Genomic DNA, 23,309 nt, shown 5'->3' on the forward strand with positions numbered 1-23,309 from the left:
CACAATTAAATATTAAGATTGCTATAATGTTCTATATTGGGATTTGCTTTTTAATCTTGCTACAAACTTATATTATTTGAGTTCTTATTCATTTGTTGCTAATCATCAATTGAGTGGTTATGTGTCTCTGGATTATAATAAGTTAAGAACCGCATTACTTCAGCAAGAAAAGGAAAATGTTGAACATTTGTCGGAACCTATTAAAAGTACTTGGTTGAAAAAAAAAGTGTTAACATTGTCAGTGATGGTTGGAGTGATTCATAGAGAAGGCCCTAAATTAATTTTATGGTTATTTCTAAAATTGATCAAATGTTTATTAAATTTGTAAATTATTCAGGTGAAGTAAAGGATAAACAATTTATTGCTAATTTGATAAAAAATGTAATAAATGAAGCTGGTGACCAAAAAGTTGTACAAATCATTACTGATAATGCTGTTAATTGCAAAGGGGCTAGGGAAATCAATGAAGATTTGTTTCCACGTATTTATTGGATTCCTTATGTTGTCCATATACTCAAATCTTATTTTGAAGAATATATGTGCAACTATAAATTTAGAAAGTAATAAAAAGATATATTATAAGTATCATTGGATCACTGAAGTGCATATAGTGATTAATGGGCACAATATCAATATGAGTTTGCTGATTTTTCTCTCAAAAGTGGGCTATTTGGAGATTCAAATTATATCCAAAGCAAGTATGACGCATAATCTAGGAAGTGGTGGGCATACTATGGTTCATATGTTTTTTGCTTCAAAAGTTAGCTTTTAAAGTCTTTTGAGAACCTACTTATTCCTCTTGTTGTGATCGAAGTACTTATTCTTTCATTTATTCACTTAGAGGGCGTTTGTTAATCAAAATATGAGTTGGAAAAGTCAAGATATGTGATACATCTCAAATTTCTATCATTTCCAACATGTTTGTTAAGTTTATCTTAGCATTATTGGAAAAATCATTAATGACCTCTTATCTTGATATTTCAAAATATGCATATCTCTCATCCCCTTAAGATAAGCATATTTTGGTCCATACATATAAGAAAAAAAATAACTTATGTGTCATCGAATGTATTACAAGAATTTAACAAATAGTCTGATAAAAATCTTGAAATGCTTCCCAACTTTATCTTGATCATTCTATATCTTGGTCCAAAAATTATTCCGGATTTATCTTGATACTTCCTTATCTTGCTTATTTTAATAAACGCTACCCTAGAATGAATAAATGAACTAAAAAACATACATAGGATTTGGTATTTGTTCATAATAATTTTCGTCTTTTAACAATGAGTACCTCCCAATATTATGATGAGAAGACAAAAATATGGGATATAAGTGGAGATAGATTTAAGAATATGGAAGATACGAGTGTTCTCGAGCTTGTTAATCTCTCTCCACATAAAATAGAGTTGGACTCTACTATTTGGTGAAAATATTAAATTAGTTTATAGATATAGAATGGTATTTGAATGAATTTTTATAAATTGTATTATGTTTAATTTTATTATTTATTTTTAATTATTAAATCATATAAAAATGATAAAACTTTATATATATTGTTGATAGTTGTTTGATTGCATTATAAACTTTATGTTTATATTTGTTTAAATACACGAGGAAACTTATATTTATCGTTTATATTTATTTGTATTATTATGTTTGAACTATTTTTTATAATTTTATATATTAAAAATTATATTTGTAAAAAATTATATATTTTATAAATTTATAATTTATTTAATATTTTTATTTATTTTTTAAATACCATTTTCTCATTTTTCATCGAAAACGTTTTCGTTTTCGTTTTCGTCTTCGTTTACGTGGAAGCTGGTCAAACCGAAGTTGACCCGGCAGCACTGAGGAGCTTGCCGCTAGGGGTAATTACAGGTGGAGAGCAAGGGTAAAGGTAGAAATTGGATGTCATGAGCGAGGCACGTGGAGCCCGAACGGGCCAGCAATTGGGTATCCATTGGCGGACTCCAAAACCCAAAGTGAATTCAAATCCAAAACTGGGCGGATTCCGAGGCAAGCACTAAATAGCGTACAGCGGACTGTGTGTGCGCGAGAGAGATAGCGGTCGAAAAATAGACAAAGGGAATATTGGGGGCGAAAGCGAAAATAGGTTCACCGGAAATCTTCTCTGTGGGTTAGGTTTCTGTAATTTCTTCTGGCACAAAGAAGTACTTTATCTGGATCTTTCTGCACTCTCTGTTCCTTACTCTGGTTTTCTAGGGTTTTGCTAGCTCGATTGATTTATCTGTTTTGGTTTGATTGCAGGTTTCTAGGGTTTTAATGGTCTGAGTTTTCGAGTTGAAATTGGGGGCTTTTCGGGAGATACAGCGGACGGCGACAAGAGAATGGAGTCTGCGGGCAAGGAGCTCGAGGAGCAGCTAGTGGAAGCTGGAAATAAGCTTCTTCAACCCCCGGATTCGGTTGATGAACTCCTTTCCCTGCTTGATGTAAGCCCTAATTTCTCTGGGTTCTGATCTGTTGAGTAACTTGTGCCCGTTGATTTCTAGGGTTTCCGGTTTATTTTCACTGCATTCTTTGTTATTCGTAATTCAACGAGTTGTATATGTAACTTGTACAACGTTTACATAGTTTGGAGCTTCTTTGGTGAATTTCCTTGCATTTGATTTACTTCACGGTCTTTGTGACATTTGGTGCTTCTTTTGCAATTCTTTCCCCTAAAATGTATGCCTTTCTTTTTACTTTTTTCGTTTGTTACTTACTGCCTTTTTCCAACAAATTCATCATAGTTAATTCCAGGATGATGACTATGGTCGGTTTAATAACTAACTATCAGGGTTGGAAAATAGCAGACTAGCGCGCTATGTAGAATTAAGAAGGTAATGCTTCAATTTTTTTTTTGGTTGGATTGTAGCATACTCTCATGCACACAGAAATGCGAAGGTTGGATACTTTTTAAGACCGTGCAAGGCGGTTTCTCCATTATGTTAAATATTTTGATAACTTCCAGGCACTGAATGTTATTCCCTAGATGCACCAAATATTTGGCTTTTCTGTCTCTGGTGTGAAATTGGGCTTTGGATCTGTAAACTGGCCTTCATGGGACAGGTTTGTTTCAGCATGTGGCCAAATTTTGTGGAACCAATATACTTAAATAAATGCATAATTTGTCATTTGAGTGCTGGATACGTGGAAGGTGCAGTGTAGAGGGCTCCTGCTGGTATAAATATTCCAAATTGATTGGAACTCGAACTTGTGGCTATAATGCAGTAAATTGATGTCTGGGCACGGTATCGAATGTCACCTAAAATGCCAAGGTGATTCTCGCTGATAAAGCTAAGTTGGCTTTTTCAACTAAGGGGTTGGCCATGAGCCTCTACCTTCTAAAGCTGCTTGAGTGGCAGCCAAACAGCATAGGGTGGATATTATTGGTGTGCTATTATAATATGTCACAAATTGATGATGCATTTCCATATGGTCTTTGGATACATTGAGATATTGTGAACAATATGAAGTTTTGGGTATGCAGCTTAGTGTATGATTTGGAGTTGGATTATTAGCATCAGGCTCCTAGTTAATGATATTTGTTGATTCTGAGAATCTCCCCACCTTAGAATTGCCAGGTGTTTCCCCTTCAAAGTCATCTACCGCCTGGAAACCATTCACATAATTGAAGGACTTTCCCTAAAGCTTGCAATGTGGGAGCCTTGTGCACTAGGTTTAGTTTTGATTTGAATTATTTTAGGATAATTTAACAATATTATGAAATGACATGAAATCTCTTATTTTATTGTTAGATCCTTCTTGTTATTTGTTGACCTACTATTAATAAATTTTTCTTAAGGAATAAGAATTTCTTTTACAATGTTTGGAGTTATTTTTACATATAATGGTGAAAGTTTTATGTTTTCAAGAATAAAAGGTATGAGTGCGCTAAATTTGTATGAGTGCGCTACACCTTTTATGAATTCTTGTCCTATACATCTTATTTTTAAAGTAACAAATCGAGGAAAAAAAATTGTAAATGCATAATGCAAGCCTATACAATTCAAAAGATTTGAACATGCATAGATGATTATTGAGTTAGTATATACCAATAAAAGTATGCTTATTTTTATATCAAGTTCTTTTTAATATACTATGATATTTCCTAGTCAGTATTGTATTGCGGTAACCTCTATTGAGATCATAGCTTTCAATGTGTTTTGCTTAGAGAGTGGGAGGGAGAATGGCCTTTTAGAATTATGGCCATAGATGGAAATGATTGGAGAGTTATAATTTATTGAGCGGACCCCACACTTAGTGGCATAAAGGTTTAGGGATGGCAATGGGTACCTTACCTTGTGGGTATCTGCCAAAACCCCATCCTGACGGGGGAGGGTTTGGGTATCAAAAAATACCCATCGGGAGGGTATGGGTAAGGCATTTAAAGTGCCCATTGAGTACGAGTAGGGTGGCGGGGATAAGGTCTCATGCCCAAACCCTATTGTGATATAATTCTATATAAATAACTTTTATCTAATTATGTATTATAATTCATTATATTAAAAAAAGGCCCAAATCAAATATATTCTGTCAAACTTGAAGCCTAACCTAGTTATGATCTCTCTTGCTTCTCACCCTTGCCATCAGCAAACTAAGATGGTATCTCTTTTATTACTTAATGTATTTGAACAATTTAAAATATTGCAGTTGTTGCCTTTTGCTTTTTCTTTGCAGTAATGTTAGGTACCTTTGTTATAAAATTATTGTGACGTTATTTAAATTATAAATATGAATATGTTAAAATGATATGTATTGGTTATATGGGTACTTGTTGTGTACCTACTACCCTGTGGGTGTAGGGATGGGGTGATTAATCAAAATTCCCTGAGGGTACTGGTACGGGTGCGGTGGTAAGAGAATGGAGATTGTGGGCATGGGGACAGGTAGAGGGGTTCCCTACTCATACCCTTCCCTTTGCCATGCCTATGAAGGTTTGCTATGTTGTTCGAGAGAGAGAGAGAGGCCCTAATATTATAAAACCACTCTTGTATTGGTAAGTTATATTAGCTTTGATGGGTTTTCTAGTTTATATTGTCGTGGGAAAAGATTTTTGCTTGTATTTTTTGGTCATGTTTCCACTCTGGTTGCTATGGCCATCCGATTATATTTGGAAATTTTATGATGAAAACTTTGAACTGTTAGGCTAGATAAATATTTGTTTGCATTTTCCGCACCTTTGGATTTTCTTTTCTAGTGTACCTCTATTTTTAGCAACAACTTGAGCTGTAACTGTTTTCTATGGACTTGGATATGGGACTTAAGGGAAGGCATGTTTCCACATAGTGGTCCTTTGATTGGTAATATTTGGGTACTAAGTTGTGTACGTAGAAGTTGGATATTGGTTTGCAGACATATTGTTAAGTAGTCGATTACAAGGTGGTTCATGCAATATTCTAAGATTTGATATTATTGTTTAGAAATGTACTTAAATTAAATGATGTTTAGCCAAAAAATAAGATCTATATTTCCTATTTATGTCAGTATTGAAAATTTCCTTAAATATCGAATGCACGCCTCATTTTTTCAACTTGAAATTAGAGAATCAAAGTGTTGAAATTATTTTTTGGACATTGCTATGAATGTGGGAATATGGAGTGCGTGTTTCATATAGGCTTTGTGGTCCAAGGTCCAAATTTTTATGATCATCATAACTGTGGACAAACCTGGAAGGATTTTGGTTTTACTTTCATGATGTTTTGGCGATTCAATTGAATGTTTTCTTAACTAACTGTCTCTTGTATTTGTATTAATAAGTAAGTTTTGAAATGAGTGGCTTAAAATCCATCCTAAATGGCAGTCCTATTTGTTTCTAACACTTGCAAGAAAAGAGAATAAGAAACAGGATTATACGTAATAAGGTTGGAATTATACTTATTGCAGATAAGATGTGCGAGGTGTGGTCAAGATGATTTAGCATGTGAGAAGATGGCCAATAATTGCACTTCAAGCCATGTCATATGAATAAAATGGAAGAAATTTGCAGAAAAAGAGGTAAAGGAAGGTCAAATAAAATTTGCTGGGAAACTTTTAGACAAGAAATGGGATGTAATGGCCTCATAGAAGATATGGTTATGAATATAAATGTTTGTTGAGTTAGAAATCATGTAGCTAACCTTACCTAGTGGGATTAAGGCTTGTGATTGTTATTGTTGTATTGCTTACTACTAAAGATTATGGTTGTCTCGTGGGCTTCTTGAAGGTTGCTATTTCTTTCTTTAGTCCATGGACCCTTGTTTTGATTGGCTATGCATTTTCATATTAAAACATAGAATGGTGCAGTTATGTGCTACCTGAATTTTGTATGAATCTATGAATCACGGACACGGACATAGGATACAAGACATAAGGACACAAACATTTTTCAAAAAGTAGGACATGAAATGGTTGGGATATTTTAATTAATCAAATAAAATTTTATGTTTCTTTTGCTAATTTTTTTTTGCCAAGTTTAAATTTTATATTTCTAATGGCGTCATAAAGTATCAAAACTATATTTCGAACTCTTAAATATGCATTTACAATTCATAATTCAAAATGAATAACTGTAATCTAATTAGCAACATCCCACAAGTCATTATTCATCTCAAATTCAAACACCAAAAGGTACAAAATATGTATTTAAGATTCAACGAAAATAAGGACTAGAGTTAGGAAAAAAATAAATGCAAACTGAAGAGAATAGAAGTGTGTCAAAATCCAGTGAGATGTTCAAAGATTGAGAATACATGCACGAGGAGTATGAAAACTGAAGAATCATGTGATGAAAACGTTGAAAAAATTAAGTGTCATTAAAAAACCCTTATTTTTAATGCCTTTGTAGTTCCTGCTGAGGGGACATGTCTGCCCTATATGTGTCCTTTTAAAAAAAATTAAAAAGTGTCGGACACGCCGTGTACACGTGCTTGACCCATACTGGTGGTATGTCAGAGTGTCTGGCGTGCTGGCAACACTGGCATGACAGCCCTTAGAAAGTGTCTGTGCTTCTTAGTATAAATAATAATCTTATCTATGATGGACCCAAAAACTCCAAATGTTTTATCATCTACTAGTAACAATAATTCTGGCGGTTACCAAATAAATATATTTGTCGTTTACTGCATTGGTAACCGGATAGGTGCATGTATATATTTAGAATTTATTGCCATTGAATAATTGAAATTCATTATTTGACGAAACGGTGGAAACATATTCTATTCACTCTGATATATGTTTTAACGTTTGAGTAAAAGAGTTTAGACTATCGCTGTATTTGTGAAGTGTGGCAAATTGAAATGAAAAACAAAGAAATTCTGTTGTACATGCTTTTCAGCAACAATCTGAAATAACAGGCCAAGTCATTTTTTTTTTTTTTTTAAACCTATTATCCTATAGAGGCAGGCTGGAAATCAAGAACTTTAATCAAAATAACCCTCTGGCTTCTATAGAAAGAGATAGAAAAAGCAAACATTTTTAGCTACAGATTCTATACATCAACCAATTATTGAAAAGTCTGGCCAAGACTGATTGCATGCACAAAAGAACAACTGACATATACATGTGTTAGCAGCCTGCTGGCTCTTCATGTGAAGCTAGTTCCTTTCTTTTGGACCACATCATTTGTAATTTATATATAAATGACATGGGTGTGCATGTATCTTTTTCTTAACAGCACCATTTATCAGTTTTAGATGTTGAATTATGAGACTTCAAGGTATCAGTATTTTTGGTGTCATGCTCAGTATATAAATTTGTTATTTTTTCAATTATCTGTTGAAAATATGAGAATGATTGATATATATTCTTAATTCTTTATTAATGGTTTTGATTAACCTTCTTCTTCTTCTATTTTGCTTTTCAGCAAGTTGAGGATATTCTCTCGAGGGTGGACCAGTCCCCTTCTAAGGCAATGCAAACTGCACTTTCTCCATCTTTGAAGGCATTAGTGGCAGATGATCTCCTAAGGCATCCAGACATCGATGTCAAAGTTGCAGTTGCCACCTGCATCAGCGAGATAACCAGAATTACTGCACCTGATGCTCCGTATGATGATGATAAGATGAAGGTACTGGATTTGGTAGTTTCTGTCTTTGAATTTATTCAATCATTCTTTATCCTCATAAGTCTTCATGATGTGGGTTACAGGATGTCTTCCAATTGATTGTATCGTCATTTGAAGATTTATCTGACAACTCGAGTAGAACATACAACAAGAGGACTTTGATTCTCGAAACTGTGGCAAAGGTCAGGTCTTGTGTGATCATGTTGGATCTGGAATGTGATGGCTTGATTGTTGAGATGTTCCAGCACTTTCTGAAAGCCATAAGGTATGAGATATTGTTTTACCTTTATGCCATGTTTGGAAAAAGATGACTGAAGGGAATTTTCTGTCTTGAAATCCAAGTTACTCTGTCGAATTTAATTTTTATTTTATTTTGGGGAATTATTGCCTAACCAAATTAGTGTTTTCTTTTGCTTCATGTTTTCTTTCATATCGCATGTAGCTTCATCTGTTATAATTTTTTTTTGGTTGTAGTTGATAATTTACAGCCGTAGCATGTGCACTTTTTTTTTTGTTTGTTGATGTAGTGGGATAAAGGCTCAGTATATTGTAGTCCTTGCCATTTTTCTTCTTTGACCGTGCAAGATTCATGTTTGCTAGTATTTTTTTTGGTCTGTACTGAAACTTTGTTGATGCAATTCTTTCATGCTGTTCTTTACTTTTCTTAAATACTGTGGATCTAACTGCTGTTCTGCTTGTCATAGTCTCTCATTGCAGTAGGTAGTATGATTTTCTGCTCCTTAAAGTTTTCCCTGTTGATTTGGTGCGCTTTTAAGTTGTTGAATGCTTTCTATCTGACAGTTTACACTGGAATAAATATCTCTGGATCATGGTAATATTTGTACCTATGAAGCCGAAATTGGTTGTCATTAATCCAAATTTGTGAAAGGTTACAGATTTCTATTTGTTAATACTTCTTGCCATTCGTAAGATCATCCTCAAAGGTTGCAGCTTCTAATTTACTTTTCATTCTATTGGCATTGGATGCATTGCTATTTTTACAATGGACTGAAAAATCATTTATTCTTTGCATGGTGGTCTTTACCATTGTTAACTTTTGGTCATGTGGTGTGAAGCAAAATGGGTAAGGAAACAATGAAGGTAACTTTCTTACAATGAAAGCTGTATATTTAATGGCAACCTGATATATGGGCTGCCCTGGAGTGAGTAGAGGAGATGGTCTTCTTCCTTGCAAACCCTAGAGCTTTTGCCTTGCCACTCAGCTGGAGCCTCAGTCCTGCTCCCCCTTGTGGAGCTGTCTTCCCTCTGTATCCTTAGGGTTTGAGTTGCCTCTGTTACCTTCCCTCCAACCTTCGACTTGCCCACGCAAAAAACCGTCGGGTTACCTGTCTCTAGATCACCCAGATGACCATAGCATTGCCCATAACCCAGATCTTATTATCCTCTTTCAGCCATTTTCTTCCTCATCCAAACCACAAATTGCTGATCCTCTAACCCTGATCTTATACGAATCTCATCTGTTTGTGTGCATTCAATATCCAAACCCTTTTCCCAACTTTCACATTGCATTGAATACCCTCTTTTAGCCATTTTCTTCCTCAACCAAACCCTTTGATTTTCCACTGTAGCTCATCCCGCTCTTCCCCCCCCCCCCCTTCTCCTTTTTTAGAGGTGCCCTCTTTTGTGTTTTCTGCCATTGCCTTCGCCTCACCAAGCTCCTTAAACCTAGTGTGACCTGTCTCTCGCACTCATCACAGCCCCTATGCTATTTATGGCGCCATTGAAAGTTATCACAATTGCTTTTTTTGCTTGGTTTTGTTTTCCGAATGTCTCTTTTCTGTTAAGGTTTTGTTTCCAGATCTCTGTTTGGGCTTTAGTTTTGGCTTCCGATGGTTTGGTTTTAGTTGTCAATCACCATTGTGTAGCTGCTCTCAATCAGCCATGGGATCTTGGGATCAGCCTTTATTCCTGGCATTCCTCTCATCTTGGACCAGTTATTCAGTGTTTCAGATGTGTATCCACCTGATCCAGTGCTTCAATGGGTGAATCAAATGTCCCTGTCAGGTATTCTACTCTAGCAGGTAACATTCATATCTTTCCCCCTTGTGCCTTTCCTTTGGCCAAAGAACCTACACTGCTACCTACATGGCATTGGCCAGCTCTTAAAGCTATATGGAATAACGTCTTCTCATGGACTTGGATTCAAGTTGTTTGGACTGTTTTGTGCGTAGCCACCAGGGCTAGTGAATGGAAGAGTTGGATTTTTCTTGTTGAGACAGCTTTTCCCTCCTCTTGCGCCTTTCCTTTGGCTAAAAGGACCTACACTGCTACCTACATAGCATTGGCCGGCCCTTAATGCTATATGGAATAACATCCTCATGGATTTAGATTCAAGTTGTTCGGACTGTTTTGTCCATGGCCACCGGGGCTAGTGAATGGAAGAGTGGAATTTTTCTTGTTGAGACAGCTTTTCCCTCCTCTTGGATGCTCGGTCACATATATTATGTAGTGGGAGGATTGTTCTGTAATGCTGGTTGTTTTGATGGCAGATGTGTTCTGGCTAGTTTTGCTCTATTTGTTGTTTCTTGTGTTTCTATGGTTTGTGGTTTGTCCTTGTCTTTGTTTTGTGTACTCTAATTGTATCTTTTGGTTTGCAGTCCCTATGGATCCCTGTTTCATACTGCCGTTGGCCAGGCTGCATTTTCTCAATATTTTACTTTGCTAAAAAAGAAGAAAGCTGTGTGTTTTCAAAGAATCTGATATAATGTTTGGCAAAGAGTGGAGTAGACCTTGGGTACCTCTTATTTATTCCACATGCTAAACTTCTCTTTAAGCATCCTTTCTTTAATTTATTAATTGTAATCCTGGATTTTTTTTTGTTAGTTAACAGGTGGATTATTTAATGTAGAAGTGTTTTGTGTTTTTCTTTTTTATTTTGGCTACTCTTTCTGAATTTGCTATTTTCCATATACAAAAATAGTTAATGGTGTAATGCCACTTATGTCACGGATGCAAATATAGCAATTGAAATTCGACAATGATGGGGGAAAGAATAGGTAAGCATGCAAATGATAAGAATCAAATCCGAAATCTACTAGGAATGATGAACATGAAATAATAAATTCTTTCAAAATCTTGTTCAAAACCTGCATGAATAATTTAATAAATACTTTAAACAATGTGTAATTTCTCCTAGCAGGAATTTAAGGAAAATAATGTGTAGAATGAATGCACGAAGTTTCTGATTGATTTTGGTGTTCTTTGTTCTTAGGTTGACAAAGTTACTTGTCTAAGTGAAAATTATATTTGAAACATTCTAGTGCAATCAAATTCCTGATGTTTCCCTGTTTGAAATCTGGTAATATATTTTTGTTGAACTTCAGCAACCACCACTCGGATAATGTGTTTTCTTCCATGGAAACAATTATGGCACTTGTATTGGAAGAAAGTGAAGATATTTCCCCGGAGCTGATCTCAACACTTCTGTCTGCCTTAAGAAGAGACAGACAGGTAACTATTATTGAGAGATGAATTACTGTCTTTTAATATCTTTTATTTTTATGAATTAACTGTAGTCTTTCTTTTATCAGGAAGTTTTACCAATTGCCAGGAAATTGGCGGAGAAAGTCTTTGAAAAATGTGCAACAAAACTCAAGCCATACCTCTTGGAAGAAAAAAAATCGTTGAGGCTCTCATTGGATGATTACAGTGAAGTTGTTGCTTCTATATGTGAAGAACCCACTGATGCTTCTGCAGAACGAATGGTAGGTGTGCATGGTGATCTTGTATGTGTGGTTGATACTAGATATCAGTGTGAGAAGGTTGGAATAGGAGAGTGAGAGAGAGTCCTATGTTCTTTGAATAACCTGCCTTTCATGTGGTCCTTGAGAGTAATAAGCTACTGATGCCCTGCTGGGAATGCTTATTTTCACTATTTCTCTTCTGAATTCAATTTTTATGATAACTGGTTATTGCTACTATAATTTTCAACCTTTTTTCCCACTAAAACTTGAAATCCATTTTTTGATGCTTTTTATGACTGCCTTTTTGAAAGTAAAATTATCTATGGTTAGTACTGTTGCCTCCAATAGGCTGCTGCCAAACTCTTGCCAGTCTGCTTTTCTTATTTTGCCTGAGCAGTAAAGCCACTTTTACATGGGTTCTATTGTTGCTTCTGTGTAACTAAGTTGTCCACAAAGCCCACAGCTGACATCTGTTTTGAAATGTAGTTTTTGCGTTCCTGTGAAACAGGACTTCCCTTTGCTTCAGTTGCTTAACTGGTTTGCTTTGATTTGATTGCTGAGAATTCATGGTTAACTTTGGTTGTTTTTGTTATTCTTTGCTGGCTGTTCTTTGGTAGGAAATTTATTGGTCTCCATATGCTAGTAGTTACATGTTGATCTCTTTGCTTAACTTTGGTTGCAACAAAGATTTATTTTATTGAGATAATTGTCTACTAAATAATGTTGTCTTATGTAAATGTTGTTATTTGATGCTTATATTTGTTTGTTGAAATTGACATAATGCTAACCAAAATAGTAAAGTAAATAGCTTTGATGAAAGAACTCTTCTTGTCATTTGTAATTGTATTTAGTGTTTATTGGATACGTTGTGACTTTCCTCAGGGTGAGGAGAGCAAATTGGCTGGTGGATCGTTTGAGAACGTTTCTCAGGCATGTCGTTTTTTCTGCAATTTGTTGTTATGACCACAATTTGTTTAACTACTGGTTGCAGTCCCCCCCCCCCCCCCCCCCCCCCCCCAACACCCCCCCCCCCTTCCCCCCCTTTTCTGGTTTTATATGTGAATGTCATTTCTCGGGCTATTTTTATCAGGCTGTAGAGAACAAGTTAGCTGTGGCATCTCCTGCTGAGACTGCGCAGGCATGTGGCTATTGTTTATATATATTTTTGAATGAATTTTAGGTTTTTATATGTAGTAATGAGGCATGTGTGATGGTTTCTATTATTCAGTGTACTTTTTTTGTTTCTCTGCCTTGTGGTTTTTGCAGTTTTGTGGGACATCCTTTCCCCAAACTAATATTGTCCCGGTTATTTTTCTAGGAGGAGGCAAGTAAAGAAATTGTAGAGGTGCCTTGTTCTGTAGGCAATCATCCTGCTATGGAGGAATCTTCCAAGTCCATAAGTAATGGCGATTTGGAGTCCGGGAATGAAGATAGATTGGAGTCAGACTCCTCCAAGAAGCTAGAGCATGCTCACCAAGCTGATCGGTCAGTTGAAGCCAATATAGCAAGCAATGCTGAACCTGATGGGGGAGTAGCAAAATCAGAATCTAAGGTGGAGCCAACATCCAAGAAGAGGGGAAGGAAGCCAAAGTCCATTCTCACTTCAACAGAACCTTCTGACTCCACCCAACTTAATATCGATAAGAAAGTTGAAGAGGCAGCAGACCATCTCAAAACTGATAACAAAGAAGTTCATGGTTCACGTTCTGAAGATCAGTTGGTTGAAGAGGCTTTATCATTAGAAGATGAAAAAGAGGCTGAAATGAAGTCCTTGCCAAAAGCATTGGAGAGTAAACCAGCGAATGTTTCTTCGTCATCTCGAAGTGGAAACGCCTCAGATGAGGGTTCTCCTAAAATAGGTGAATGTCCAAAGAAAAATGATACATTGAGTCAGGCGGTCATACCGACTAGTGATGCTATATCTGAGAAGATATCTGATGAGACAAGAAATTTGGAAGAGAAGCCACAGAGGCAGGCGAGGAAAAAGACTACTCCTGGAACTGCTGCTGAGGAGAAGGCTTCTGCTCTGGAAGAAACTTCCAAAAGTGAAGGTGGGGCTACTAGTGATTCCGCGACAAAACCATTGAAAAAGCTAGTCCAGAAGCTACATCTGAAAAAAAACATTGTGGACAAGTCATCTTCCAAGAAGGAAGATGGTAAAAAGCATGAGGGTGGAAAAGTTACTTCAAAGAAGGATGTGACAAAGTCCACTGTGGAAGATGATAAAGTAAGTTTTTACAGTTTGGATGAAACTTGTTCTTTTTTCAGTTTGGGTATGCCTGAGTCATTATTTTGGGCCTATTATGTTAAAACCAATATCATTTGTATTTCTAGGAAGAAGTGGTTTCTTCACCAAAGTCTCCCCCCAAATTAGCTGAAGATGAAATGCACGTTGAGGAAACCTCCAAGGCAACTTCCAAGAGAAAGCGCAGGCTAGGGCAAGAGAAAGTAAGGATTCATAACTTTTGTTTCCTTTTGTTAGGATATCTTGGATTCAGTTCTTTATTTCACTGATCTCTATAATTAGAGATGGCATCTGGTTGGGTATGGGTGTGGGAACCCCTCTGACACCCTTGCTCTACCTAGTTTACTTTATTGTGCTCCAGCCTTTCCCTCTTGCCAGTAGTGGAACTGTCATTTTTGAAAGCATCAATTACCTCATTGCATTGCCAATGCAAGGCACTATCATTTGTCACAAATCCTGTCTGGGCATTTTATGATTTTGATAGGTATTGCTCCCTCACCTATGGAGTAGAGGGACTTGTTTGAACACTAAGCTCTTCCCATATCTCATGGAAGGGTTCTCAGTGTTGAGGGTGGCAGACCTAGACAGGGTAGTCTTTTGAGATGAGGTGCCGCTTACATTGATGGCAATTAGTTTTTTCATTGAAGTAGCATATAGTGTTGTGCTGAAACTGGGAAGTCTTTAGAAGATGAGAAAGGATGGAACTCACTTTAGGTGCTGACTGATGCATGTTATATAGCTTTGGTGCTTTCTACTTGTTTATGTTGGCGTCTATATGTTGCACTATACTTGCTTGTAGCTCATATGAATGGTGAGTATTGGTAACAGTGATGCCTGCAACGAGTAATATAATAATAAAGGGGATGCAGGGTGAGGATTGATGTGACATGAAGTTTGAGACACTTGAAACTGATTGAACTGGATAAAGCTCCAGATTGCATGGGAGGGCTGAGCCCTATTTCAAATTTGTAAAGTGAGATTGAATCCAGCAATTGCTTAGCTAGTTTGGATGTGAGTTTGTTCATTTAAAATGAAGTGGCTAACAATATAGCTGGGTTTTAGTTGTGGCGTTATCTTGACGTTATGTTCTTGTTTCACTGATGGCATTCGCTTCCTTCGTATTTGTTAACTCAATTTATATAGTATGTGTACTTTTTGGACCAATGATAATCACAATTGATTATTGTTTTGTGGCAGGCATCTGGTACTATGGAGTATGGAGATAACTTGGTTGGTTCCAAGGTTAAGGTTTGGTGGCCGAAAGATCGGGCGTAAGTACTTAAATATAGGTTTTGTTCAAATTATATTGTTCCCGCAAAATTAATGGGGTTTGAGATGATGTGGAAATATATTGCTTTGCAATCACATTGCACTATGATGTTGGAAGAGTGGTCTCAATGAGGATTCATGTAGCCAAATCAGATTAGTTTATTTTATGTTGCCCCACAATTAAGTATTAGCTGAAGGAAGCTATCTGTAACTTTAATAAATGAATGTTGGCTGGCCTTTATTTTTTCATGCTCCTAATTTCCTTTATTAGTATACCCATTTTTCTGTTGCAATAATCATTTGGCTGTTAGTGGCCATCTTTTTTTACTAATTGTGTAGACTTGACTACGTTTTGGAAAATCCTTTTTTAAGGACTTCTTACAATGTCTTATGCAATTCTTTATATTTTTGTTTGATAACTCAGATTGAGCTTATGATATGTTGATTTTTCCCAGCACAGTTTATGACTTGTGTAAGAGGTGTTTCATATAATCTTTATCTTTATTATCCTTTAAACATGCAGTTCTGTAGAAAGATGGATATATTTACATCTATAATTGTCGTAAAGCATACTTCTGTACAAAAATGCTATTTCTTAGTTTACACTTGTACAGTCTTGTAAACCCAGCATTAGTTCAAAGTTTTCATTGTCCACATGGCCCCCTTCATCAGTACAGGATATGAACATTATGCTGTATGCTTGTCATGCATGACTGTTCCAGTGTTAGACTGCACTTTCTATATTTAATTTTTTCCAAGTTATTATTATATTTGTTTTTGGGTTGATGAGGATAATATTTGAGAATAATTTGATCCTGCTTTTACTATAGGAAACAAATAATTCTGGGTTTTGGACCACAGTAATTTCGCTATTGGTTTTATTAATTTCTTGTAGGTTCAGTATTCAAGGTATCAGTTTGAAGTTTAAAGATACACATGCTTTTTTTGTAACTATAGTTTATTTTTCATTCGCAGGTTTTATGAAGGCATTATTGATTCTTTTGATTCAGTAAAAAAGAGACATAAGGTTTGTATATTTGCATATTGGTTTATGCTTGGGTACAATGTTGTGGTTAGGTTTACATTGTACCACGTCTCATATGTTAGTATTATGCTTGTGAGGCTGATTTTTCTGATTTGTTTGAATGGCATTGTTTAACAGGTTTCGTATACAGATGGTGATGAAGAAATCTTATATCTTAAAAAGGAAAGGTGGGAGTTTATTGAATCCTTTGAAGGTGACTCCATGTCGGATAGGGTGAGTAGTTGTCTTATTTCTTTTTTGTCCTGCCCTTTTCCCCAAGTCTAGTATTAAAGTTGTCTTGTTTTGTTTGGCAGGAACAAGCAATTGAATGCCGAAGTCCTGACAGTTCATCTGAAATGTATGTGTTGCTTGTTGGAGTTTTTTCTTTTTTTTTTCCTTCTTCTCAGAAGTTGCCTAATAATTCTTTCATGTTGATATATTCCTCAAGCAAATATTGGAGGTGATATAGTGATGTGAGACCAATCTTAAAACGATGATGATTATCTTTACATCAACAGTGCCTAATAATGATATAGTGAAGCTATAGAATTGGACTTCTTTTCTCTTGTAGTAGCTTATTGAAACTGTTTTGGAGCTCGAGCAATATGAGAGTGAAGATATGACTTGTCTTTTCAATGTGGAGAAGGAAATGCTTGATAGATGTGTCTTAGAGATTGAATGAGGCTGGGGCGGGGGGGGGGGGGGGGGGTCGCGGCGCTGGGGAAAGTTGATAAGCATCAGGTGCTCTAGGACATAGAAAGTTGATTTTACATGCTAGAGGTCATTTCCTGTCCTATTAATTGTGGGAGGAGTGATCCAATCCACCCAGCATTGGACTTCAGATATCTATTGAAGACTGGCTTGTGTACTCTTCAACTATGTCTAAGGACTTGCACCTGATTTTTAAAATCTCCCTCCTCTTTCTCTCTCACTTCTTTTGTGGCGGGAAATTTTGATTTTAACATTTATTGACTCCATTACTTGGAATCAGTCCTAGATGTAAACACATCGTGCCTCAGGTTTTTGAACTTTGACCTTATCTGTAGGTGGATCTCTGTAATTTTAAGGGTGTTTCAGATGACCTCTTACGTAAGCCTTTTGAATTGTGAGGCAGCTATTCTGTCCCTTGTTGTCTGAAGCTATTCGGTTGGCTATTCAATAGCATATAATGCATTACATTAGCAGCTTTTATTCACTTGCTGCTTTTAACAATGGGTGAGTTTTAAACCTTCCCCCCTATAAACAAAAAAGGAAATGGGAAGAAATTGAAATTAAATTTGTTTACTGATGTGTAAGACTGATTGGATGTTAGGTGCATCAATAGTTCTATGACTGTTTGTGCTATATTACGAAGGATGTTCACTTTTAGGATGGTGTTTGGTCATGTAAGAAGCTGTCTGACATTGGCATATGGAAGGCTCCACATACATGTCTGAGCCTTGTTTGGACATGTTTATGTGCTTCCTTTAATGTGTCTTGTTCTTTGTAATTTTTTCTACAAGAAGATATTTATGTTACTTTGGGGACACTAGTCTCCATAATAAGGAAATGTGTGTTTCACTCCTGTAAGGAGAGTTGATGAAATTGAATAATTAGTCAAAAAAAGAGATAGAGACAGATCCAAGAAGATTTTGGGAGACACATTAAAGTTTGATATGAAGTGTATGGACCTAAATGAAGATATGACAAAAGACATAAATACATGGAAGTCTAGAATTCATGTAGCCGACCCCACATAGTGGGATAAAGGCTGGATATGTCATTGTTTTGTTAGTAATTTAGAAGATTATGTTTGAAATCCAATTTAAAATGTAACAATTTGGAGTAGCATTTTGTGTAGTTCCTTAATGGCTTTTTAACTTTTAACAACTTTGTAGCCCATAAGTTATGATCTTTGTGGAATAGAATTTTGCAGTATGTATTTTTAATTTAAAAAGGCTAAGAAGTGCTTATTCTTTTCTTCTATTTATATATCTATATATTCTTCCTTGTATCTATATATTTTTGGAGTAGCATGTTATTGTGGTCAAGGTATGTACTTGATATCTTCTTGATGTTGGTTGACATCCGTGCTACGTAACTAATTTTGCTGGCAAGACTTGAAAATCAAGTTCTCTAAAAGATATAGTTGATATAGTTTACGTGGTTAGTGTGGAAAAGATATGGCATTGAAGGTATAAGTTCTTGGATTAGACATGTAGTGGTTAGTGTACCATCCAGTATTGAACTTCGTGTGGCACGTGGTAAATTTCAGTTGTCAGCTTCATGAGGGAAATTGATTGTGCTCATAAGTGCGGGGTATAGGACATTATCTCCTAGAGCTTTTTGACTGGCTAGATATCTGTTACATCTAAGTTTGTCTGGGTATTAACCTTAGTATTGATGGCATTTGATTTTGTTGCTTCCGATTTGATTTTGCTTTCATTTATTATGAGTTTCAAGAAATAATTTATTTAGAGTGGAAATATTTCCTTTTCCATGTATGCTTTTTTGTTGTACAACTGTCTGGTTAGTGTTTTTTCTTTTCAATGGTACTGGTTTTTCGTACCCTTGGGATATTAATATTACTTCAAATCTCCATCTGATTTTTAAATTGTCTTTCTTTTTCTATTTTAACTATACTTTTGGGTTGCAACGAAATTTAGTTTTCGGAGTTTTTGTTGATATACATGTATATACCCTTGGACTTGTTGGACTTATGGTGTGATTTTCTGTCCCTAGGCACAAAAAGAAAAAGGCGAAAGCAATTTCTGAACCATCGGCCCAGCAAGCAATGAGGAAACATTCACGGTATGTAACTTTTCTTCAACCATCTCTGTCAATTGTTGAGAATAATAATATATTTACATTCAATTTACTAATGGTTGCTAGAGGTGAAGCCGTGTCTGGCAAACTGACGGGATCAGATAAGAAATCTGGTCGGAAGTCTCAGGATGATAATAAGATGGAGGGAAAATCTAAGGACAGGGCTTCCAAGTCTGGTGGTATATCTGAGGATGATAGTGGTGGCAAATCAAAAAGCCGTTCTCGAAAGAGTAGTGGTAAATCTGGTCGTGCCTCCAAAGTAGCTGGTAGATCCGAAAATGTTGAAGGTGACACACCAAAGACCGGCACAAAGTCCAGGCAGGATACTCTAAAAGCATTCATGAAAGGTACCCAAAAAACTAGCGCTAAAGAATCTTCAGAAAATGCCACCCCTAAGTCTCCAAAGATAGCCTCAAAGTCCAAGGGTAAAACCTCCAAAAGTGGGAGCAAATCTTCTAATGGTTCTGGCAAGATGAAGCGGGGTTCAGTGAGGAAGGAAACCGGGAGAGAGAAGTCACCTGAGAAAATGGAGATACCAGAAACTGGTAAGGGCAAATTAGCAGATGCATGGAAGGGGCAAGAGAGCGGCGTGAAGAGTGGAAAGAAGCGTAGGAGAGAGGCGAAGAGCTAAGTACTTGGCCTTGTGGGGCTGCTTTTATTGTCTCCATAAGCAGCTGCATACATCCCTCAACATGTTATATTGCAACTTCCTTGAGGTTTGCAGCCAGCCAATGGAGATAGTAATTGCGGTAATCTTTTAACATAATTTTGGGATCAATTGGTTTGGTGGTTAGTAAGCATTTGGTAGCGGTAGGTTAAAATTAAAATTAAACTTATTAGTAGGAATTTGCATTAATTTTGGAGTACGGTAGAAAGTCTTGCAGATTAGCTTTTGCTAAAAAAGGTTCTCCTATATATATGTGTGTGATAGTAATGCGATAGAATGACTTGTAATCTGGTTTATATTTGCTTGTGATGCATGCATCCATGTCCATGCTTGTGTTGCTATATGACTCATGGGCTTGGTGGAGCAGTTGATCAGAGAAAACAACCTGTTCTTGTTGAGCTTGGCTGCCTCGCTCCTTTCTTCGGCCCCATTATACAAATATTGGGATCTTTAAGCAAACTTGGATCTCAAGTTTTATGCATGGTAGTAATAATGCTTGAATATAGGTTTTGGTTAAAACTTGTCCTAAGCAAAGGCGGCTTCTGCTCTCTGGGTGTAAGGATCGATAACAAGTGGAGTGATGAGTGTTGGTGTTGGATAATTTGGTTGTGCTATGGTATTATTATTATTATCTACCTTCTAGGGTCGGGTCAGGTCGCTACCATGCTCTGGTTTGGCTTCTAGTTCTAGGTCTGTGGCTCTGGCTCTCTGCCCTACCTTGTGCCGGCCTCGTCTCCTTGGTACAGTACAATGCCATCCGCCCGACTCCGTCCTTAAATGTACAGTTACCCTTTGGGTGGCGTTCATTTGTGGAAAGTAGCATTAGAAAGCTTGTCAAATGCCAAAAAAAAAAAAAAGAGTTGAATAGAAAATGGAGATTTTTTTAAAAAAAAAAAAAAAATTTAAACTGGTCTTGTTGGAGCTTCTTAAAATATTTTTACAAATTTAGAAATTTGAAAAATGTGTTCTCTCAAATTCATTTTTAAATCTTGTTTAAAGCATATATTATGGAAGGATAAAAACCTCCCTTCACAGCATATGTTATGTTTCAATAGTTCAATTGGAACTGAACTTTTTGTATTTAAAATATTTCATCATGCACTTTACAATTTTTAAAAAATAAAAATCATAAATTGTTATAAAATGAGGATAAGGAAAATGGATAACAACTCCATTAGGGTATTTAAGGATGTTCTATTTTTAACATAAATGATGAATTATTGCTTTATTTTTGATATATTAAGCACGTATCATTACTTCCAAAGTATCTCCGAAGGTCCAATTAATTTATCTTCCTCCACATGCTCTACTGTCAGCAAGTAGAAATGTGTGGTCAATCTGTACTACTTCTATTCGTTTCAGGAAGATATTAATATGGTTAAACTGAGGATGGTTTTATAGGCCAATTTTCATATAAAAAATATAATTAAAAGTAATGTGATGCTGTTTTTGTTTTTGTATTTGTATTTGTTGAACAATAAAATGTCTACTTTAGTGACCTATATTTACATGGACGCTTCACTGTCCGCACAAGGGCCCAAAGTTTCTGCGAGACCATTCTTTGATGCCCAGAGGCTCTATAAAATTTTGGTTGAACTTTTATTCTTAATACAATATATATATATATATATATATATATGAGGTGCCTTCAAGTTCAGTTGGCATTTCAGGGTTACGAAATGCAAAAGAAAAATCTGATTAAGTACTCTAGATACAAAGTATGAAAATGTGTCTATAACTAATTTCCTCAAATATTTTTTATCGTTATTCATACTGAAACTTAGGAATGGAGGTGCACTTGACTCGATATCGTTTGTTTCTTGACGGTATCGAGTTGGAACAAGTTGTTCTTTCTAAATACCTTAATTCAATGCCAAAGAATTTCTTGCCGCTATCATATAATATTTATCTTTACTTGGTGATAAATAAAGTATTTGTACATTTTTTTGGAAAATACTAGAATTGGAAAGAGTAGACAAAGAATAAAAATATCCCTATTGCTCTATGATACCGCGCAAAAGGGGAGCAATACGCTTGATGTTAAGAAAAGATCTCTTGTAAGTTGAATAATTGAAAAATGAAATTATTAAATAATACATATTAAATATTGAGATTAGGTATTAAATAATACATAAAAGATGAAATATAATATTTTTTCTTCATCTTTACAACAAAAAGAAAACAAAAATCTATCGCTGTCTCGATTGTTCATAATTACTCGAAGAGATGAATCGAAACTAACTGTGGCAATTCTTTTTAATATTTTTTTTATTGGGATCTTTTTAGTGGAGGTGGTGATTGATGGCCGAACACATAGACTAGCTATATATATATATATATAATTAGAGAGAGAGAGAGAGTAAATTGAGTTCCAAAGAAGATGGTTTTTTTTTTTTTGGGGTTGGGTGTTGGTGGGGGATGGTTGTTGACACTTGAACCTGAAACTCAGCATCATCCCAACTTCCTTTAGATGATTTTATTTATTTATTTATATATAGAAAGAAAAGGCAAGAAAGAAAGGGTACTTTAGATTTGGGAGAGTACTTTCGTTATGTGGTCATAAATTGGGGCACAAGTGGAATGCTATGCTCAGCTTGCTGCTTTTTTTTTTTAATCAAACTTTTGATGCTTTTTATTTTTTTTTAAATTATCAGTCACAACTTTAATCTCACTTTCTTTCTCTTTCTTTCTTTTTGTTTAAATAAAAAAATTTCACTTGTTCGAATGTCCAAAGCAACTTGAAAATGGGCATATGCTGTGACCTTTGGCCTTATCCGGGGTGACCTTCACGTTGCAGCTTGCTAGATACATTGTAAGCTGAAATATCCATTTTAATGAAATTTGATGAAATTAAGTTGAACCATTAATTAATTCCATCTAGGAAAAGGCAAGGCCTCGGTGTTTTCACTTTCTTCTAATTATTATTTGATTTTCTAGTTTGGAATGAATAATAATAATAATAATAATAATAAACTCTCTTCTTGTTTTTTTAGTACAACTTCCATTTTTGTTAGAAAATATCTATCTTTTAAGAATACTAATAGCAAAAGCCTTTTCTAATGTTATTGATTTGGTGTTTAATTTGTAACAACTTTTATATATGAAAACAATTTGCAAATTGAATTAGTAACTTGGTGGATGTGCTTGCTTGCTTGGAGTTGGACCAACATTTAATTAGGTCAATTTTCGAAGAAAATTTTAAGAAATAATAGCCTTTATTTTATCACTGAATTTCAGGCAAGATATTCAGAATTTAATTAGTGCTTCAAAAGAATTTGATCTTACAAAGAATTTTTGCTATTTTTTTTCGATCTTTCCTTTTGGGCAAATACTATATATATATATATATATATTATATTTTTGGAATGACCGCCTTTGCAATATACATATATTACTCTTCATATATATAAAGGGTGGGTTAGCTGTAAATTTTAGACCTTATTAGAATTAAGCTGATACTCATTCAACTACTTTGTGTTCTATTTATGTGGGTTCAAGAACCCTTTTTTTCCCATTCAATTGTATATTGTAACTTGTCTACT

The 23,309-nt window shown here is 35.5% G+C and overlaps 1 protein-coding gene across 5 annotated transcripts; it reads left to right on the top strand.

Moving 5' to 3' along the window:
* The first annotated feature begins 1,985 nt into the window (after positions 1 to 1,985).
* On the top strand, positions 1,986 to 20,063 carry LOC127800842 (sister chromatid cohesion protein PDS5 homolog C). 5 transcript variants are annotated; one of them, XM_052335675.1, is made up of 16 exons: positions 1,986 to 2,146; positions 2,278 to 2,459; positions 7,853 to 8,056; positions 8,137 to 8,318; positions 11,398 to 11,524; positions 11,605 to 11,778; positions 12,640 to 12,687; positions 12,848 to 12,895; positions 13,076 to 13,984; positions 14,092 to 14,205; positions 15,200 to 15,273; positions 16,247 to 16,298; positions 16,434 to 16,529; positions 16,610 to 16,653; positions 19,017 to 19,085; positions 19,167 to 20,063. In XM_052335675.1, exons 2-16 carry the CDS (start codon positions 2,358 to 2,360, stop codon positions 19,729 to 19,731), a joined length of 2,808 nt encoding a protein of 935 aa, XP_052191635.1. In that variant the 5' UTR covers positions 1,986 to 2,146; positions 2,278 to 2,357; the 3' UTR covers positions 19,732 to 20,063. The 5 variants fall into 5 exon arrangements, with proteins under 5 accessions (XP_052191635.1, XP_052191634.1, XP_052191636.1 ...); XM_052335674.1 differs by having other exon boundaries at positions 2,014 to 2,180; XM_052335677.1 differs by lacking the exon at positions 1,986 to 2,146 and adding an exon at positions 5,896 to 6,006 and having other exon boundaries at positions 2,319 to 2,459.
* Positions 20,064 to 23,309: the final 3,246 nt, after the last annotated feature.

The sequence above is a fragment of the Diospyros lotus genome, chromosome 1, assembly GCF_014633365.1.
Source record: "Diospyros lotus cultivar Yz01 chromosome 1, ASM1463336v1, whole genome shotgun sequence".
NCBI lineage: Eukaryota > Viridiplantae > Streptophyta > Magnoliopsida > Ericales > Ebenaceae > Diospyros > Diospyros lotus.